Genomic DNA, 22,032 nt, shown 5'->3' on the forward strand with positions numbered 1-22,032 from the left:
GTTTGATATGAGAATTGCTACTCCAGCTTTCTTTTGGTTTCCATTTGCATGGAATATCTTTTTCCATCCCCTCACTTTCAGTCTGTATGTGTCTCTAGGTCTGAAGTGGGTCTCTTGTAGACAGCGTATATATGGGTCTTGTTTTTGTATCCATTCAGCCAATCTGTGTCTTTTGGTGGGAGCATTTAATCCATTTACATTTAAGGTAATTATTGATATGTATGTTTCTATTCCCATTTTCTTAATTGTTTTGGTTTGTTATTGTAGGTCTTTTCCTTCTCTTGTGTTTTTTGCCTAGAGAAGTTCCTTTAGCATTTGTTGTAAAACTGGTTTGGTGGTGCTGAACTCTCTCAGCTTATGCTTGTCTATAAAGGTTTTAATTTCTCCATCAAATCTGGATGAGATCCTTGCTGGGTAGAGTAATCTTGGTTGTAGGTTTTTCTCCTTCATCACTTTAAGTATGTCCTGCCAGTCCATTCTGGCTTGCAGAGTTTCTGCTGAAAGATCAGCTGTTAACCTTATGGGAATTCCCTTGTGTGTTACTTGTTGTTTTTCCCTTGCTGGTTTTAATATGTTTTCTTTGTATTTAACTTTTGACAGTTTGATTCATATGTGTCTTGGCATGTTTCTCCTTGGATTTATCCTGTATGGGACTCTCTGTGCTTCCTGGACTTGATTAAGTATTTCCTTTCTCATATTAGGGACGTTTTCAACTATAATCTCTTCATATATTTTCTCAGTTCCTTTATCTTTCTCTTCTTGTTCTGGAATCCCTATAATTTGAATGTTGGTGCGTTTAATGTTTTCCCAGAGTTCTCTGAGACTGTCCTCAGTTCTTTTGATTCTTTTTTCTTTATTCTGTTCTGCAGTAGTTATTTCCACTATTTTATCTTCCAGGTCACTTATCGATTCTTCTGCCTCAGTTATTGTGCTACTGATCCCATCTAGAGTATTTTTAATTTCATTTATTGTGTTGTTCATCGTTGCTTGTTTCATCTTTATTTCTTCTAGGTCCGTGTTAACTGTTTCTTGCATTTTGTCCATTCTATTTCCAAGATTTCGGATCATCTTTACTATCATTTTTCTGAATTCTTTTTCAGGTAGACTGCCTATTTCCTCTTCATTTGTTATGTCTGGTGGGTTTTTATCTTGTTCCTTCATCTGCTGTGTGTTTTTCTGTCTTCTCATTTTGCTTATCTTACTGTGTTTGGGGTCTGGTTTTTTTTTTTTTTTTTTTTGCGGTACGCGGGCCTGTCACTGTCATGGCCTCTCCAGCTGCTGAGAACAGGCTCCAGACGCACAGGCTCAGCGGCCATGGCTCACAGGCCCAGCCGCTCCACGGCATGTGGGATCTTCCCGGACTGGGGCACGAACCCGTGTCCCCTGCATCGGCAGGCTGACTCTCAACCACTGCGCCACCAGGGTCTCCTTTTTGCAGGCTGCAGGTTCATAGTTCCCGTTGTTTTTGGTGTCTGTCCCCAGTGGCTAAAGTTGGTTCAGTGGATTGTGTAGGCTTCCTGGTGGAGGGGACTGGTGCCTGTGTTCTGGTGGATGAGGCTGGATCTTGTCTTTCTGGTGGGCAGGTCCACGTCTGGTGGTGTGTTTTGGGGTGTCTGTGGCCTTATTATGATTTTAGGCAGCTTCTCTGCTAATGGGTGGGGTTGTGTTCCTCTCTTGCTAGTTGTGTGGCATAGGGTGTCCAGCACTGTAGCTTGCTGGTCGTTGAGTGAAGCTGGGTGCTGGTGTTGAGATGGATATCTCTGGGAGATTTTTCACCATTTGATATTATGTGGAGCTGGGAGGTCTCTTGCAGACCAGTGTCCTGAAGTTGTCTCTCCCACCTCAGAGGCACAGCACTGACTCCTGGCTGCAGCACCAAGAGCCTTTCATCCACACGGCTCAGAATAAAAGGGAGAATAAGTAGAAAGAAAGGAAGAAAGAAAGAGGATAAAATAAAATAAAATAAAGTAAGATAAAATAGTTGTTAAAAATAATTATGAAGAAAATATTTTTTTAAAAAGAAGATAACAAATATAATGGACAGATAGAACCCTAGGACATATGGTGAAAACAAAGCTATACAGACAAAATCTCACACAGAAGCATACACATACACACTCACAAAAAGAGGAAAAGGGGGAAAATAATAAATCTTGCTCCCGAAGTCCCCTCCTCAATTTGGGATGATTCGTTGTCTATTCATGTATTGCACAGATGCAGGGTACATCAAGTTGATTGTGGAGCTTTAATCCGCTGCTTCTGAGGCTGCTGGGAGAGATTTCCCTTTCTCTTCTTTGTTCTCACAGCTCCCAGGGGCTCAGCTTTGGATTTGGCCCCGCGTCTGCGTGTAGGTCACCGGAGGGCGTCTGTTGTTCACTCAGATAGGGCGGGGTTAAAGGAGCAGCTGACTCGGGGACTCTGGCTCACTCAGGCCAGGGGGAGGGAGGGGTGCGGATGCGGAGAAAGCCTGCGGTGGCAGAGGTTGGTGGGACGTTGCACCAGCCTGAGGCGCGCCGTGCGTTCTCCCAGGGAAGTTGTCCCTGGATCCCGGGACCTTGGCAGTGGCGGGCTGCACAGGCTCTCCGGAAGGGAGGTGTGGTTAGTGACCTGTGCTCGCACACAGGCTTCTTGGTGGTGGCAGCAGCAGCCTTAGCGTCTCATGCTCGTCCCTGGGGTCCGCTTTGTTAGCTGCGGCTCCCTCGCGTCTCTGGAGCTCCTTTAAGCAGCAATTTTAATCCCCTCTCCTCGCGTACCAGGAAGCAAAGAGGGAAGAAAAAGTCTCTTTCCTCTTCGGCAGGTCCAGACTTTTCCCCGGACTCCCTCCCAGCTAGTCGTGGTGCACTAACCGCTTCAGGCTGTGTTCACCGCCAGTCCTCTCCCTGCGCTCTGACCGAAGCCGGAGCCTCAGCTCCCAGCCCCGCCCACCCCGCGGGTGGGCAGGCAAGCCTCTCAGGCTGGTGAGTGCCGGTCGGCACCGATCCTCTGTGCGGGAATCTCTCCGCTTTGCCCTCCGCACCCCTGTTGCTGTGCTCTTCTCTGCGGCCCCGAAGCCTCCCCCCTCCGCCACTCGCAGTCTCCGCCCGTGAAGGGGCTTCCTAGAGTGTGGAAACGTTTCCTCCTTCACAGCTCCCTCCCACTGGTGCAGGTCCGGTCCCTATTCTTTTGTCTCTGTTTTTTCTTTTTTTCTTTTGCCCTACCCAGGTACGTGGGGAGTTTCTTGCCTTTTGGGAGGTCTGAGGTCTTATGCCCGCGTTCAGTAGGTGTTCTTATATGTACTATTTACATTAAGTTAAAGCAAGGTTTATTGACGAAGTTGGAACTGAATATAGTTTGGGGACCAAATATATTATATAATATAGACTGAAATATAAGTATGGCTTGAAAGTAGATTGTAAAAGAGTTGCTTTCCTCGACTTTTAATATTATATCTTGCACTTAAAAAATAAACTTATTTTTTTAATAATTTTTGTGTTTGCATATAAGTTTCACATGCTTAAAACTGTCCATATTGTGAAATAGTAGTATTTTATAGACTCTGGATGACTGGCTGTAAGGGGCTTAATAGAAGATAGTTTTGTGGAAAAGTGGTATTGTATAATCCCTTGCAACCTTTAGATTCTGAGATACTCTCTTTTTGGCCCCATTTAAATTGTGGAGTTTTGTTTGATTTAGTTAAAGATGCATTATCCGTCATTTCCCTCTTCCTCCAGCCATGTGGAATTGTGTTAGTGGTAGATGGCTTGATAAATATTTGGTGATTGATTAGTAATTTCTAGTTTCACTTCCAGATTTCAGAACATACTAAAGAGATGCGCTGAAATACTACAGTGAGATCCTTCTGGCCTCTTTATGGTGAAACCTTTTACATTTCAGGTCAAAGCAAATGGCATTTTTGAATCCTCTCTCTCCAAACAAATATCTTTAAACAAAAATCTCCAATTTTAGGTCAAGGATCTGAAGAAAACTTTTGACCATTTTCCCAGAAGAAATCATAGATGCTAATACCACTACATTTGCATATAACTTGAAGGAGTTAAAGCATCTGTAGAATATTATGAAACTTAGATCAGAATTCAACAAGTAGAGCCAGTACTGTGCAGAAACCTACAGTAGCCTATATTCTGCTCTAAGGAATAGATTTATAAGCTTTTTGGTTTTGGTGAAACAACCTTTCTCTTCACTTATTTCTCTCCACATACTGCTTTTCTTTATTAGTTTATTTCCAGGTGTTCATATGTTTTATTGTTAATATCTCACCTATGTTAATGTAAAAGATGTTAAAAATTGGTTTCTTCTCTGCATCTTGGAAATCATATCATGTATTGTTTCTTTATATGGCCATCCTTCTAGTCATTGTGTCCTATCTGAGTTACTTAATGAACTGAATAGGACATTCTGTGCTTTTTTTCTATAATTAAATTAATTAATTAATCAATTTTCATACAGCAGGTTTTTACTAGTTATCTATTTTATACATATTAGTGTATATATGTCAATCCCAATCTCCCGATTCCTCCCACACCACCTCTTTACCCCCTGGTATACGTACATTTGTTCTCTATGTCTGTGCTTCTATTTCTGCTTTGCAAATAAGGTCATGTATACCATTTTTCTAGATTCCACATATATGCGTTAATATACGATATTTGTTTTTCTGTTTCTGACTTACTTCACTCTGTATGACAGTCTCTAGGTCCAGGGACGTCTCTACAAATGACCCAGTTTCATTCCTTTTTATGGCTGAGTAATATTCCATTGTATATACATACCACATCTTCTTTATCCATTCGTCTGTTGATGGGCATTTAGGTTGCTTCCATGACCTGGCTATTATAAATAGTGCTGCAGTGAACATTGGGGTGCATGTGTCTTTTTGAATTATGGTTTTCTCTGGGTATATGCCCAGTAGTGGGATTGCTGGGTCATATGGTAGTTTTATTTTTAGGTTTTTAAGGAACCTCCATACTGTTCTCAATAGTGGCTGTATCAAATTACATTCCCACCGACAGTGCAAGAGCGTTCCCTTTATTCCACACCCTCTCTAGCATTTGTTGTTTGTAGATTTTCTGATGATGCCATTTCTGACTGGTGTGAGGTGATAACTCATTGTCGGTTTTTTTTTTTTTTTTTTTTTTTTTTAGCTGTGTTGGGTCTTTGTTTCTGCGTGAGGGCTTTCTCTAGTTGCGGTGAGTGGGGGCCACTTAATCGTGGTGCGTGGGCCTCTCACTGTCCTGGCCTCTCTTGTTGTGGAGCACAAGCTCCAGATGCGCAGGTTTAGTAGTTGTGGCTCATGGGTCTAGATGCTCTGTGGCATATGGGATCTTCCCAGACCAGGGCTTGAACCTGTGTCCCCTGCATTGGCAGGCGTATTCTTAACCACTGCGCCACCAGGGAAGCCCCCTCATTGTAGTTTTGATTTGCATTTCTGTAATAATGAGTGATGTTGAGTAGCCTTTCATGCACCTCTTGGCCATGTGTTTGTCTTCTTTGGAGAAATGTCTATTTAGGTCTTCTGCCCATTTTTGGATTGGGTTGTTTGTTGTTTTAATATTGATCTGCATGATCTGTTTATATATTTTGGAGATTAATCCTTTGTCTGTTGATTCATTTGCAAATATTTTCTCCCATTCTGAGGGTTGTCTTTTCGCTTGTTTGTAGTTTCCTTTGCTGTGCCAAAGCTTTTAAGTTTCATTAGGTCCCATTTGTTTATTTTTGTTTTTATTTCCATTACTCTAGGAGGTGGGTCATGAAACATCTTGCTGTGATTTATGTCAAAGAGTGTTCTTCCTATGTTTTCCTCTAAGAGTTTTAAAGCGTCCAGTCTTACATTTAGGTCTTCAATCCATTTTAAGTTTATTTTTGTGTATGGTATTAGGGAATGTCCTAATTTCATGCTTTTACATGTAGCCATCCAGTTTTCCCAGCGCCACTTATTGAAGAGACTGTCTTTTCTCCATTATATATCCTTGCTTCCTTTGTCATAGATAAGTTGACCATAGGTGTTTGGGTTTATCTTTGGGCTTTCTGTCCTGTTCCATTGATCTATATTTCTGTTTTTGTGCCAGTACCATATTGTCTTGAGTACTGTAGCTTTGTAGTATAGTCTGAAATTAGGGAGTCTGATTCTTCCACCTCCATTTTTTTCCCTCAAGATTGCTCTGGCTGTTTGGAGTCTTTTGTATCTCCATACAAATTTTAAGATTTTTTTGTTCTAGTTCTGTAAAAAATGCCATTGGTAATTTGATAGAGATTGTATTGAATCTGTAGATTGCTTTGGGTAGTAGAGTCATTTTCACAGTATTTATTCTTCCAATCCAGGAACATGGTGTACCTCTCCATATGTTTGTGTCACCCTTGATTTCTTTCATCTGTGTCTTATAATTTTCTGAGGACAGGTCTTTTACCTCCTTAGGTAGGTATTCCTAGGTATTTCCTTAGGTAGGTATTCCTAGGTATTCCTAGGTATTTTATTCTTTTTGTTGCAGTGGTGAATGGGATTGTTTCCTTAATTTCTCTTTCTGATCTTTTGGTGTTAGTGTACAGGAATGCAAGAGATTTTTGTGCATTAATTTTGTTGTTTTTTTTTTTTGCGGTATGCGGGCCTCTCACTGTTGTGGCCTCTCCTGTTGCAGAGCACAGGCTCCGGATGTGCAGGCTCAGCGGCCATGGCTCATGGGCCCAGCCGCTCCGTGGCATGTAGGATCTTCCCGGACCAGGGCATGAACCCGTGTCCCCTGCATCGGCAGGTGGACTCTCAAACACTGTGCCACCAGGGAAGCCCTGTGCATTAATTTTGTATCCTGAAACTTTACCAAATTCATTGATTAGCTCTAGTAGTTTTCTGGTAGCATCTTTAGGATTATTTGTGTATAGTATCATGTCATCTGCAAACAGTGACAGTTTTATTTCTTCTTTTGCAATTTGTATTTCTTCTCTGATTGCTGTGGCTAGCAGTTACAAAACTATGTTGAATAATAGTGACGAGAGTGGACATCCTTGTCTTGTTCCTGATCTTAGAGAAAATGCTTTCAGTTTTCCACCATTGAGAATGATGTTGGCTGTGGGTTTGTCATATATGGCCTTTATTATGTTGAGATAGGTTCCCTCGATGCCCACTTTCTGGAGAATTTTTATCATAATTCAACACCCAACACCAAGGAAGCCCTATGTTTTATTTTTATAGATGGTTGTAACTTTTTTTTTCTCTCCTGTACTTAGATTGCTTACCTATTTTATGAAATTTCCTAAGCTTGTAAGCTCTTAGAACATATTCTGATTTTATAATCTCAAGAAAAAAAAAACAAGCATAAAATAGGCCAAAAAGCTACATCAGAAACTGAAAGTCTGGTTCACCAAACAGAACTACCACTCAGGGGCTTCCCTGGTGGCGCAGTGGTTGAGAGTCCGCCTGCCGATGCAGGGGACACGGGTTCGTGCCCTGGTCCGGGAAGATCCCACCTGCCGCGGAGCGGCTGGGCCCGTGAGCCATAGCCGCTGAGCCTGCGCATCCGGAGCCTGTGCTCCGCAGCGGGAGAGGCCACAACAGTGAGAGGCCCGCGTACCACAAAAAAAAACCAAAAAACAAAACTACAATTCAGCTGTCAGTGCTCTTTAAAATGCTGTGCCTTGGGCTTCTCTGGTGGCGCAGTGGTTGAGAGTCCACCTGCTGATGCAGGGGACACGGGTTCGTGCCCCGGTCTGGGAAGATTCCACATGCCGCAGAGCGGCTGGGCCCGTGAGCCATGGCCGCTGAGCCTGCGTGTCTGGAGCCTGTGCTCTACAACGGGAGAGGCCACAACAGTGAGAGGCCTGTGTACCGCAAAAAAAAAATATAGCTACCTATGTTTTTCAGCACTCTACCTCTGTAATGGACTCCTTGGACACTTGCTTGGACATTTGCTTTCCTCTATGAGGCAGATGATGTGTAGGCCACCTTAAATACTGGATTGACCTGTAGCAGTAGCTCTGCAGTAGCTACTGGAGGAAGTAGTGAGCTAGTGGACATATATTGTGTTCCCTGGTGAATTTAGTTTGCCCTAAGTGGAAGTATGCATAGGTAGTGGAAGGTAGCACTGTGAGGGGAAATAATCATAAGATTGGTGTGATGTGCTCTTGGGATGTGGCCTTGGAATTAGAGGAGGGAAATTGGTGAGGAAGATGGACGACTGGCAGACTTATTTTAAAGCAGTAGTTATAGAAGCTTTCCTACAGAAATTTAGGAAATATTAATGTAACTAAAGGAATGATAGGAATAAATGAGAGCTGTAAGCCCATGTGTGCTTATATTCCACTTAGTCCGTACATTTTTTCACAAGATAAATTTGGTCTTGATCACAGAGATGATTTAATAACTGATGTTCATTTACTTGGTTGGTAACAGAAAGGAATTGATAATTGTCTGTTATTTGAGTAAGTGGTTAGCAGTATTCTTTTCGTTAACTTGTTCATTTTGTTTTTATTTGTTGGCCTTAAGTTTCTATTTATAAAATGTAGGTTATTCTTGAACCCCTTTTGTTTCACAAGGTAGTGTAAATGCCTGTTTAGTACCGTAGTATCCTTAGAAGAAAAGCATGGTTTAAAATTTTTCCTGCTCATAATGTTTAAAATTCTATTTTTCAAAATATTTTATTATGGAAAAATTGAAACATATACAAACGGAGGCATAATACTATAATGAATTTCATGAACCCACACAGCTTCAACAATTATCAATTCATAGTATCATGCCATCTATACTTGCACACATTTCTACCCCCCCATGTTATTTTGAGCAAATCTCAGACACATATCGTTTTATCTGTAATAAGTAATAAGTATTTTAAAGGAAGACATAGTAAATTAAAAGTATGCATTGGCTTGAGGTTTCCATGTACTTTAATAATGAACCAGAAGACAAGTAAAAATAAACATAGAAGTTGATATCATAACTTTAGTTAAGCTTTTTTATCCTTTTAGAAAATAAAGCATTAGTGCACAGTATGAGTCTGATATTAGGATATAGGTCATAGGTCTTCAAAAAGAAGGATAAAAATGTTTCTGTCTGTAAAGGTGCTTGTATTTTTTTTCTCATCTGATAATTCTTAGGGAAGGACATACATAATAGCTTTCTCAAGAAATTTTATCTATTTTGCATCTCTTTTTGACCTCTTTTCCTGATTTTACAAACAAAAATATAAACAAGTACAAAGAAGAAGGTAAAATTATCTATAATCCTATTTTCAGAGATACCCTCAACATTCCAGAGTATATGCACATATATATTTTGCTGTCATATATTTTATAGGCCTTATTGAGTATAGATAAAATAGAAACAAGTTTTTGCTTATTTCTTTTATAGATACTGTGGATAGTAGGGAAGAAAAGCCTGCTGCTTCTGATTCTTCTGGGAAACAGTCTACTCAGGTTATGGCAGCAAGTATGTCAGCTTTTGATCCTTTAAAAAACCAAGATGAAATCAATAAAAATGTCATGTCAGCATTTGGCTTAACAGATGATCAGGTTTCAGGTAAGTTAGTGCCTTCCTCCCATCCTTTATTCCCCCTCTCCTTCCTCCCCTTTCCTTCTTTCCTTCTTTAATGGAAGATAACTTGGATATGGTGAAGTGCTCAGATCTTAAGAGTTCAGTTCAATAAATGTTTATACCATATATATATATATATATATGTATATACATATATATATATATATATATATACACATGTATACCTTATGTACATACCCTATGTAAAATACCAACAAGATCAAGATGTAGATGATTTCCAGCACCCTGGAAAGCTTTCTCATGCCCTCTCCCAGGCAATAGAACTGTCCTCTTTAAAGAATAACCTCTGTTGGTTCAGGTAAATTTTATCAGAAGTAGAATTCAGAGGGTTTATTTTTTAAAAAATCTGAATCATTTATAATCTTATTTCAGATGTGTTGCTGGATTTAAATTATATTTGATATTCTTTCTTTTGATCTTAAATTAAGGCAATTTAAATGAAGATTTCTGGTTTAATTTAGTGTAGAAACTGCTTTTATTTGAATGTTTTTAACCTTAAAACAGCATCTATACTGTGCTTTCTTTTTATATTTTGGGCATCATTTCTTCAACATTTTTTCTGCTTTCTCTCTTTTGGGATTCCAATTACATGTACACTGGAGGGTTTGATTGTCCCATGGCTCTCTGAGGTTCATTTTTCTTCACTCTTTTTTCTCTCTGTTCTTCATATTGGATGATTCCTGTTGATCACTCTTCACGTTCACTGATTTTTTTCTACCATTTCCAATCTGCTGTTAAACCTTTCTAGTGAATTTTACCTCTCAGTTACTGTGCTTTCAGCTCTAGAATTTCCGTTTGGTTCTTTTTATAGTGTTAGTTTTTTCTGTTAAGATGCCTTACCTTTTCATTCATTAAGATTGTATTTCCCTTTAATTCATTGAAGGTATTTTTATTTAATTCTTTAAAATTACTTATAAAGCTGCTTTGAAATGTTCGCTACATCCAGCATCTGGGCCTGTTTGGAGTCAGTTTCTTCTGCTCTTTCCCTCAGGGGAAACTGAGTATGGGTCACATATTCCTGTTTCTTTGCACATCTGACAGTTTTTGATTGAAAACTGGACATTGTGGTTAATATGTTCTAATAACTTGGTATTCTTCAGTCTAATGCTCTCCCAGCTGAGCTATTTCAGCAAAGACTTGGAATTCTTTTAGGTTCTTGTGAGGATTTTTTGTTACTGCTGCTCTAGTATTTACTCAAATTACTCCTTCTTCCTCCTGGGATTATAGCAGCTGACCGCTCTGCTAAGTCCTTTCAGCTCTAGGTGTGCTGCTTTTTCTTCTGTGCCCTTTTGGTGTCACCCTCTCCCCTCCTACCCCCATGGTCAGCTGGGGGTTTGGGACTGAGCTTATACTCGTATTTTATGTCTCATTCCTTCAGTGACTCTCTTAACTCAAGGGCTTTTCCCCTCAAGTTTCTGGCTGCTTGACCAACCATGAAGTTAACACCGGTTTTCTGTGGTTCGAGCTGCAGAGGTTGGGGTTTGCAATTCTCACCTGTTGTAATTCCAGGGGGGTAAACTCTTGGTGTCTGCTGACATTTGGCTGACCTCTAGTCATTTCAAATAGTTGTTTTCTTCTGTTTTGTCCAGGTTTTTAAGTTATTTGTGGGAGGTTTTACCTGATCAGTTTACTTTGCCATTATCAGTAACTGGAAAGATAGAAAAAGAAAATTAGTAGAAAAAATCCTTTGAGACTTTTATGGGATTATTTATTAAAGAGAATTGTGTGACATTCTGAAAAAGAGAGGTGAATACTTATACATGATGTATGTTCTTGGCAAAAGAAGACATCACATAAGTGGTCCATCTGAAAAACACATTTTTAGAGCAACTGAAATATGAGTTAATATTACAGCTTCGTAATATTTAAGACTTCAAGATATGCCAGATAGAGGGAGTAAATAGTTATATATGAGGTCAGGCTTAAAATTTTTGATTAGAATATAGTATAGACCAGACTAATATGATTACTGTGATTCATATTATATTTGAAGACCATTTTTCTGGTAGCTTTGTACGTTGAATTGAAGTAGGAAAAACTGTACACATAGAAAATGCCAGGATACTTTGTGAAGTTACTCAGGTTATGATGTGAAAAACTTGGCTACAGTAGTGAATGTGTACATGGAGGGATGAACTATTATGATAGGAAAAGCAACATTAACTAATAGCTTATGTACAAGGAAGAAAAGAGGAGTGGAAGTAATATTTTTTTAGGATAATAACATAGTGTGTTTGTATTATCTGTGTTATCCTTCTTAGGAGGGACGTGTGTATTTATTTGTCTACATGTTGATAAATATCAGTGAAATGGTGGTACGCAGGAGCGACTGTCCATTTTACTCTGGCAGTCATCAGTTTCTCTTGCATTACCAGTACCATTATCCTAGTTTAGGTTCTCATCAATATCTGGACTATCAGCTTCCACCTATGTGCCTCTAATACAGTGCTAAGTTCTGGGATATACCAGTGCAAAGGATAGAGGTTTGGCCCTCAGGGAAATTAGTCTGCTAGTAATAGCAAGTACTTATGTGGAGCTTTCTAAGTGGTATTCACTTTTATAAGCTCTTGCTATATAATCATTTTTTAATTTTCATTTTTAATATATTTTATATTAAATATATTAATATATTTAAATAATGTTTTAATATATTTCTTTTTAAAATATTTTTTGTTGAGGTAGTTGATGGTACAATATTATATAAAGTTTCAGGTGTACAACATAGTGATTCACAATTTTTAAAGGTTATACTCCATTTATAGTTATAAAATATTGGCTATATTCTCTGTGTTGTATAATATATCCTTGTAGCTTACTTATTTTATATATAGTATTGATAGTTTGTACCTCTTAATCCCCTATACTTCTTGCCCCTCCCCCATAACCTCTTTTATAAGTATTTGCTATAAGCTCTTATTAACTCACAATCCTTACAGTAACCTTATGAAGTAGGAATTAGTATTTCTTTTGTACAGATGAGGAAACTGAGGCACAGAAAGAGATCAAGTAACATGCCCAGAGTTACACAGCTACTAAGTGGCAGCATTGGGAATTGAACCTAGACAGTCTGGCTCCAAAACTTGTGCTTTTAACCATTCTTCTATATTGCCCAAACAAAAAGAACTTAAAGAAGTCAACGTATCTATAATCTACAGTTATCTTCAGAATGTCTTTTTTGCCTGTTACAGTATGGGAGCTGTAGCAAATTCTCTCCATTTACTTCTTTGTTCATTATTTTAGAAGAATTTTGAGTGGTTCCATGTGTAAGAGAGCTAGGTCTTGTGAGGCAGATGGAAGGAATCAGAAAGGGACCTGGCCCAAAGAGCTCCAAGTCTAAGAGGGAAGATGAGGCCTCTTCAGAAATACAAAGTAGAAGTTGGTAAGGGTCTTAATAAAAGTATACTCCATAGAAGTTCACAAGTGAAGAAAAGTATTTATGGGTGAAGAAGCCTTACTAGAAGTGTGGAGTTATAACTGAGTTTTAAGGAATGTTTATTTAGATATGTGAAAATGTGAAGGGAACAGTGATTAATGAAATGGAGGCAGAGAAAGTATTAGATCTATTGGGGGAATAGGGAATAGGTTAGTTTAACTGAAGGGCATGTGAGAAGAGGAATTGTGAGAAATGTTTGGACCCTTGAATACCAAGCTAGAGGCTTGAACTTGATTTATGGGCAGTGGAGGCCCATTGAAGAATGAAATGAGGGCTTCCCTGGTCAGTGGTTAAGAATTCACCTGCCAATGCAGGGGACATGGGTTCAAGCCCTGGTCTGGGAAGATCCCACATGCCGCGGAGCAACTAAGTCCGCGCACCACCACTACTGAGCCTGCACTCTAGAGCCTGTGAGCCACAACTACTGAAGCCCACGCACCTAGAGCCCATACTCTGCAACAAGAGAAGCCACCGCAATGAGAAGCCTGTGCACTGCAACGAAAAGTAGCCCCCGCTCGCCGCCACTGGAGAAAGCCGGCACGTAGCAACAAAGACCCGACGCAGCCAAAAATAAATAGATAAATAAATAAATAAATTTATTTAAAAAAAAAGAATGAAATGATACTTTTGGTTGATCTAAAAATAGATTACATAAAGTGGTGGATACTGTTATCGCAGAGGTGAGTTTTGGTTTTTGCAGGGGGAGTTTAGGACTCAGGAATGTAGCACTCCACACTTTACAAGGAAGGATTTCCAGTTGTAGCTTTGGATTCTTGAGAGATTGGAGCAAAGGAAAAAAGTATATACATCAATATATAAGGCTGCATTTGGGTTGTGCTTATTCTATAGTACTTTTATTTTTAGTCTCTTAACCAAACTTATTATTGAGCTTGTTGGGGACAGGTCTTGTATTAGAAACTGAGCTGACTTTTCATGACCACCCAGGGCCACCCAGTGCTCCTGCCGAAGACCGTTCAGGAACTCCCGACAGCATTGCTTCCTCCTCCTCTGCAGCTCACCCACCAGGAGTTCAGCCACAGCAGCCACCATATACAGGAGCTCAGACTCAAGCAGGTCAGAGTGAAGGTAAAATAGAGCTTAGAGCACATGTGCGGAAAGGTACATGTGCAGAAACGTTTATTATGGCATTGTTGGTAACGGTGAAAAGCTTACGTGTGCATTCATGCTATGAACACGGTTGTAAAAATTTTTGATGTACTGACATAGTATACTTTTGGGTTAAAAATACCAAATAGAACAATGTCAGGTATGCTTCTGATTACTGAAGAGGAAAAAAAGCTAAAAATGTTTAAAGCATAATATTTAGGTGCTATTTTATTCCCTTCTCCCTTCCCCTCTTGCAACTGTGTATTATTTTTGTAATTTAAAAAATAGAGGTAAAGCGTAACATTAGTTAAGTAGTTTTTTTGAAAGATAAATAGCCATTTATATTTTTGTGCATTTAGCAATATGTCTTTTGTGGAAAAAGCAATGTATTTTAAATCAAACTTTTCTTCTCTAAATGATGTGTTCTCGGATGAGCAGTTTAATCTCTCTGGGTTTTTATATTCTCCCACTTGTGACTTGTGAAAATTGGACTAAATCAGTGGTTTTAAAAGAGGGTCTTTAGTCCTGAATGAAATAGAACTTAAAAGCTCAGTATTTAAAACAAGTAAGGGGTCACTGCCATTGTTGAAGGGGATTGAGGGGCCGCAAGCTCAGGACAGCAGACACTGAGGTGCCTCATTGAAACCCTTGGAGCGCTGCAGAACGTCGCCTCAGGGTTACTCATCTAGGGTTCCTTCTAGAAGTTAAAATGTTATTTCTTTGAATTGCCCATGCTTGTTAGGCCCTTTAAAGCCCTATGTTTTACTTTAAAACAATCACCAGGTGGTGCTCTATTTGCGTAAAGGGGCCAGGTGGTATGACAGGATGTATTTTCAGCACGATAAGCAAGTGACTGAGTTTATTAATCACATTAAAACAAACAAATAAACCCCCCAAAACAGTCTAAAATGAACCGAGCACTTTTGTAATAGATTTCTAATTATTCTGTGGTGGTACTTTTAGGTTTGTCCCATTGGATAAATGATAGTGGTAGAGACTAGCCGGTGGCATTTTGCTGATAAATGAGTGGTTTGGGAAGAATTTCTTACTGCTAAAGCCTCTTCTCAATCAACTTTAGTCATAGTCTTTCCTTTGTACCAAGATGCAACTGCCAGAACTGGAATAAGCTAGAATTGAGGCAGATGTGTCTGAAACAGGGAGGAAGAAGCAGAGTTTGGATATGATGGGAGTTTAATGGCTATATCAGATGAACTAACATCTGTTTTGAAAAAAAAAAATCCCATTTTAAGCCGTGTATACTGTTGTAGGATGACAGTTGGAAGGGTAATTGTACCAAATAATGTTTGCTGTTCACTTATAAAGGAATGGGATTTAAGGTTCTGCTAACAATATCTCAACTTATTCTATCAGGGGTTTGTTTTAATGGAAAATTTATTTTCAAATAGGTAAAACTTTAGTAATATAAAAGGATATACAGTGGAAATTAGAAAATGCTGTTTCCCACTTCTGACCCCCAGCAACCAAGTTCCCTTTTCTAGAGGCATCAGGTTGACACCATTTGGTGTGAATTGAATTTCTTTAGGGTGGCATTAATTGTATTCCTTCCTAAAGCCGTTACTTTTTAGTGTACATTAAAACATTGTAATGTACATTGTAATGAGAAATTTGTACAGTTATTAATGTGACATCAGTCAATAGATTAGCATTGTGGAGGTGAATCTCTAGATCAGTGTTGTCCAAAAGAAATACCATGGAAGCTACATGTAATTTAAAATTTTCTGTTAGCCACATTAAAAAAGTTTTTTAATGGTAAAATTAATTTCCATTATACATTTTATTTAATCCAGTATATCCAGTGTATCAACATGTAATCATTATTAAAAAGTTATTAATGTTCTACATTCTGGTTTTCATACTGTATATTGGAAATCTGGGGTGTGACATCAATTTGAAACACTTCAAAACACGTACAGCATATCACAGTTAAGACTGGCCACATTTCAGGTGTTTATTAGTGGTCATATGTGGCTAGTGCCTATTGGATAGCACAGCTCTAGATTAATGTATCAGTCATTTACAGATTCACAAGATGAATTACAGGCTACTTTAATGAATGCTTTTTGACGTATGATATATAATGAGTCCCTGGCATCACCAGTTAGTTAGATCAACTGCTGGTTATAATTTCAGCAGAATAATCAACATAAAAATCTACTACTAATAATTAATAATAGCAATTTCTTAGAATAGAATATGAAATAATAATCTAAAATAAAGTAAATAATTCTGAGTTATTATTTAAATTCCATAAAAGGGACCTTGGATTTGTAAATTTTTTTCCCAAGGATTTTAGTCTTAATATGTTGTTCAGTTAAAAGGATCAACAAAATATTAAGCTTCGTGAAAAGAAACAGAATGGACAGTATTATCCTTTTTCGCCTAAGGCAGGTGCCTCTGTTACTGGAAAGCTATGTGCACTAGAGTAGTTGCCAAAAACATAATAAAAAAAGTGGCAAGGATACAGAAAAGAGCACTAAAAGTCATCAAAGGCTAGGAAGTATTGCTGTTTGACAAGCTAAAAAGGTGACAAGGATATAATTGAAATCTGTAAATCATATGCCAATAAAATGGATAAGCTGAGTAGTCTTTTAAAGTAGCATTCTTTTTTCATCTGTCTTGCCTCTTCCACTCCCCTCTTTTCACTCAGTTATTTTAGTATGCATGTCTAAATGATACTCTTTTCTTTTTAATGTGATCACCATATCATTATTATACATAACAATATTGTGATTCTTTTTTAAACTGTACTGAATATGGTTGATTTACAATGTTGTGTTAATTTCTGTTGTACAGCAGAGTGACTTAGTTATATGTATATATATTCTTTTTCATATTCTTTTCCATGTGGTTTAAGTGATTCTTAATGTCAACACATTATATTTGAATTTGTAGTTGTCTCATAGTTACTTTATTACAGTTGGGGGGCTTGTTCAAATTAGGAGTCTTACAACAAGGTTCACATTTTCCATTTGATTGTGTGTCTAAAGTCTTTTTTTTTTAATAGCTGTCAACCCTACATGTTTCTAAAGTCAAAACTATGTATGTTAATTAACTATTGCTATGTTAACAATTTACGCCAAAACATAGATGCTTAAAACAACAAACAGTTATTATCTCACAGTTTCAGAATCAGGGATCTGGGAGACGCTTAGCTTGGTGGTTTTGGCTCAGGGTCTCTCATGAGCTTACAGTGTTCTGAAGCTTAACCTGCACTGAAGGATTCACTTCGAAGATGACTCCCTCACATGGTTGTTGGCAGGAGGCTTCATTTACTCACCACATGGATCTCATAGGCTGCTTGGGTGACCTCATGACAGGCAGCTTCCACCAGAGTGAATGATCAAGACAGTAATAGGAGATGGCTGTCTTTCACGACGTGTCCTCAGAAATGTCACTGTCATTTCTGCAATATTCTAATGATATAGAGGTCAGCCCTATTCAGTGTGAGGGGACTACACAAGAGAGTGAATACTCATGTGTTTATTGCTTGGTCTTTGCTAATTTTTGTATTGTGGAGTTAATCTTTCTAATTTCTAAAAACATAAAGGATACCAACCCCTTATATGCTATACATGTGCAGGAGTCATTGAGGGTCATCATAGAGGCTGGCTACCAATCTGTGTCACAAAGTTTAGTCCTAGAGGCCTCACCATTACTCTTTGCTTCATCCTATTCTCTTTCTCCCTAGGTAATATGTTTTATTGCTTTTACTTTTTTCTACCATTGATTCTTTCTGAAAATATAATACACAAAACGTAGCTTATATTTTTTTTCCCTCAGATCATAGCTTACTCTAAACTGTTGGCACCTTGCTTTTTCGCTTAATATATCCTGTAGCTCTCTCCTTCTTCAAGTATGTCAAGTTGTTCTTCATTGTTTACAACTGAACACAGACTTCTTAATTTTCAGAATACTGTGACAGAGAGTGAGAGTCCTGTTTTGGACTTGAATGAAGTGTATTTAAAATAAGTAAAAGAAATACTTTGTAGAGATAGTATTTAATCACAGGGTCGGCATTTTCACAATGAGTTCGAAGCAGATTAAGAAAAAAATAGAGTGGGCACTTGCTTTAAGAATTGTTGTACCCTGTCATTTTTTTATTGAGGAAAATGGTTAGGCTTTTTTGAGTGGGAGATCCTTAGGCTCACTGGCAGCAGTCTACTACATGGAGCTTTAATCTCAGACTTTTCGATGATACTAAGTTAATGTTTATATTAAACAAGGTAACATGTACAAAACTCCTTTTAAGCTAACGCTCTAGAGTTATGCCTGGGTTCTGGTGATGGTTCTTACTAGCTGTGATGTATTGACCCCAGGTAAGTTGCTTAATCTTTCTGTACTGAAAAAAGGATTGCTAATGAGGTTGATTTTTTTTTTTCCCCTATGTATTCATTGTGTGTTCTTTGCTCATTTTTGTATTGTAGAGTTAATCCTTCTGATTTCTAGGAATTAGAACCCACTGTCAAATGCTATGCATATTCCTCCCCTTTGATTATATTTCTGTACCAGATTCTGGCCACTTCCGTTCTAAAATTTAGTTATGAAATGCAATCTAGGATTAAGGCAGTATCTTCTAAAAGGTGGTTAACTTCTGTACTACCTTTTGTGCTATCGATAAATCTTGAACCATTAAGAAAGCATTTAAGAAACTTTTTGTCCGCTTTTGGTTGTATTTGGGAAGAGGATTAATAGCTTAAAAATAGTTAAGCAAATTTTATTTCTATCATAAAAAGCATACCACTGCTTGCTAGGAAATAATCTGGCTATCAGTAAGGTCATAGCTCATTTAGTGCTGCAGTATGTGGAGCTGGGCATCCAGTCCAGTAGCGTGGGTTCTATCCTGGGATCGCAGCCTGTGAGCACTAGCTGCCTCCTGCATCTCAGTTTGAATGGCACTAGATAATGCATTGACTTTTTTTTAGTCATTGTCTTTTTCCGCCAAAAGTATGCTATTTACCTGTTGTCTTTTGATTAACAGCAGGTAGTTTGAATATTTTTTAAAGACTCAGCAACATAAAGTTGTTTTAAAGATTTAAATACTAGCTAGATTTTTTAAAAATTTAAGTTCTAGCTAGATATTACAGTGCAAGTTTTATTGCTCTCTAGGCATTAGATCCAGATAAATCCACCATTAGAACAACTGTAAAGTAATAGAGATGATAAGGACATGAACCAGTAAATTCTTACATGTTTGGAAATCACAGGAGCTATTAATGGTATTTGCCCCTCAAATTTTTATTTATTGATTTTTACTGAACATTAGTAGTACATATCTGTTGACAGTTGGGTTTGAAAACATTAGTTTTTCTGGAATTTCTGAAGTAACCATTCATGTTATTTGCTGCCGATTAGAGTTCTCTGCAGTTATTCCACAGCAGAGTGGCCACACTTGTTAAATTGTTCATTCTTCTCTTCATAGACAGAGGGGAACAAACACATTCTTGTGTCTTGGTTCTCAGTGTGTTTATGTTTGTGAATGGGGAGAGAATTAAATGTGCTTTGAAAGCGTTTCTCTTCTGCTGCGTTAAACCTGCCTCTTTGCCTTGTCTTGTCTCTTTTAGGTCAGATGTACCAGCAGTACCCACAGCAGGCTGGCTATGGCACTCAGCCACAGGTGCCCCCCCAGCCGACGCAGCAGTATGGTATTCAGTATGCAGGTGAGCGGGTGTCCAGAGGGAGCTGTCTCTGTACTCAAGAAACTTTAATTCTTTCCCCCTAATTCCTTGATTTGTTATAGTAGGTATTAAGTATTTACCTGGGGCGGGGGGAATAACACTTGTTTTATTTATTTTTAAATATTTTGCATAAAAATTTTTACTGTAAATCACCATTTCAGTTTTCCAGTGGGCAGGTAAAACTTAAAATCATAGTAGATGATTCAGTAGTAACCTGTAGTATAAAAAAGTTTTTAATACAAAGTTACCTCCTACTGATGTGATGACTTACCTGCTGGGTGATCTAGAGCTACAAAAATGCAACATTTTTTCCTCCATTATATGTAACACATTATCCCAGTGTACTCTTAGTACCTGTAAAAACATTAACAGTTCCCTCATGGAACTTTCCATGGAACATGGAAAGAGGTGGTCTTATTAAATAAGAACCAAATTAAGCTACATAGGTTTTTAAATCTCCCAAAAGTATGTAGGAATACCAAAAACAGGCCATAAAAGTAGAATTGTGTAAAACGTAATTCTGGCAACTAAGAACATAAAAATCTCTCAGTGTAGCTTTGAATACTGTGGTTATAATTCAGGTAATTTTTACATTTGTTATATCTGAGAATTTTGTGTTCAACTCTTGTTTTACAGTCAAAGATTTAAGTATCAAAATTTCAACTGTAATTTTAGAAAAGTAGTAAGATTAACTCTACAAGAATGAGCAAGGAACATGCAATAAACATGGGGGAAAACAGTCAACCTCATTAGCAATCCCTTGTGTACACATTATCTCATTTAATAATAAACATTAACTTAGGTATCATCGAAAAGTCTGAGATTAAAGCTCCATATAGTAGACTGCTGCCAGTGAGCCTAAGGATCTCCCACTCAAAAAAGCCTAATCATTTTCCTCAGTAAAAATGACAGGGTACAACTATTCTTAAAGCAAGTGTGTGCTCTTTTTTTTCCCTTAAATGTGCTTGGAACTTACGGTGAAAACACCACCCCTGCAGTTATAAGGTTCAGAAACCATGTGGCCCCCAAAGCCTAGAATAGTTACTGTCTGGTCCTTTACAGAAAAACGTTTGCTGACCCCCTGAATTAGACCATAAAATTCTACCATTGGAGTCTGACATATTTTAACACAAAGAACAATTTTTATTTGGATTGGATTTGCTGTGGAGTGATTTAACCTGTAACTGCTAGTTTTTAATTATATAAAATAGGTGGAATGAATTTGAACTTGGACTATAATATTGGGGGAAGGTTATTTTTAGGATGCAGTCCTTTAAAGAAAATCTGTGTTACAAATTATATAATTTGTAGAAATAATAGATATTAGAGTGGGAAAGACCTAGTTATCTAATCCAGGGGATTTCAGTCTTCACCATACTTCAGAATCACCTGGAGAGGTGTTTTTTGAAAGTTACAGGTGCCTGGGCTCTACTCCCAGCGATCTTGTTTTATTTGGTCGAGCATGGGACTCAGGCTTTTTTATTTTAAATGCTTTGCACGTCATTCTAAAGTGCAACCAGGGTTGGGGACCACTGATCTTGTCCCACCCACTCATTTTATAAATGAGACAACTAGGGCTCAGAGAGTTGTGATTCATCAAAGGACATGCAGCCATTTAGTGGGAGAACCAGACCAGAACCCAGTATCCTTGACTTTGTAGTTAATGACTTCCCTATATCATTCTACATTCTCCAACCATGACCAGGGGTTGGCAGACTTTTCTGCCATAAAAAGCTAGATAGTAAATATTTTAGGCTTTGTGGACCATATGACTCCTTGTTCTTTAAAATTCATTTATTCAGAGAACCACAGAATTTCCATTTCTTGCCATTTCTGGCAGTTTGCACCAAAGTTACTCATTTATTTTGTTTTTCAAGGGAAGGGGGATGGTGGTGGGAGGAGGAGAGTATATACATATAGAGGTATTGCTATATTATGGTCAAAGACTAGTAGGTTGCTAATGAAACAGCATCTTAGGCCCTTAGGGGTTATTCCCTCTCTTGAAAAATAGATATGGTTGTCCCCAGATGCTGTTAAAAAGCCAGTTTAGATTTCACCTGCCAGGATGAGAAGACAGCTTTTTTTTTTTGCTCATAATCTTAAGTTGAATAGATATTTTCAGTATAAAAGCTGAGTCCTTCTGTTTCTCCAAAAACTTACAGTAAAAAAATTTTATGTAGAGGATAGGAGAAATTGTATGACATCAATGAATTGACTTTAGTTCAGTATTTAGATACTGCCATGAGTAAAATGCA

General features: G+C 38.2%; 1 protein-coding gene across 4 annotated transcripts in view; it reads left to right on the forward strand.

Moving 5' to 3' along the window:
- The window catches only part of TFG (trafficking from ER to golgi regulator), a 43,296-nt gene that overhangs the window by 19,211 nt on the left and 2,053 nt on the right, over positions 1 to 22,032 (forward strand). For 3 of the 4 annotated variants that reach the window (XM_082840437.1, XM_082840439.1, XM_082840438.1), the window contains exons 5-7: positions 9,338 to 9,505; positions 13,920 to 14,060; positions 19,664 to 19,759. In XM_082840437.1, the coding sequence (XP_082696563.1) occupies positions 9,338 to 9,505; positions 13,920 to 14,060; positions 19,664 to 19,759 (405 nt within the window). The remainder of the gene's footprint in view (positions 1 to 9,337; positions 9,506 to 13,919; positions 14,061 to 19,663; positions 19,760 to 22,032) is intronic. The other variant, XM_082840440.1, reaches the window with a different exon arrangement.

Source organism: Leucopleurus acutus (genome assembly GCF_964270905.1).
Source record: "Leucopleurus acutus genome assembly, chromosome: 5".
Taxonomy (NCBI): Eukaryota; Metazoa; Chordata; class Mammalia; order Artiodactyla; family Delphinidae; genus Leucopleurus; species Leucopleurus acutus.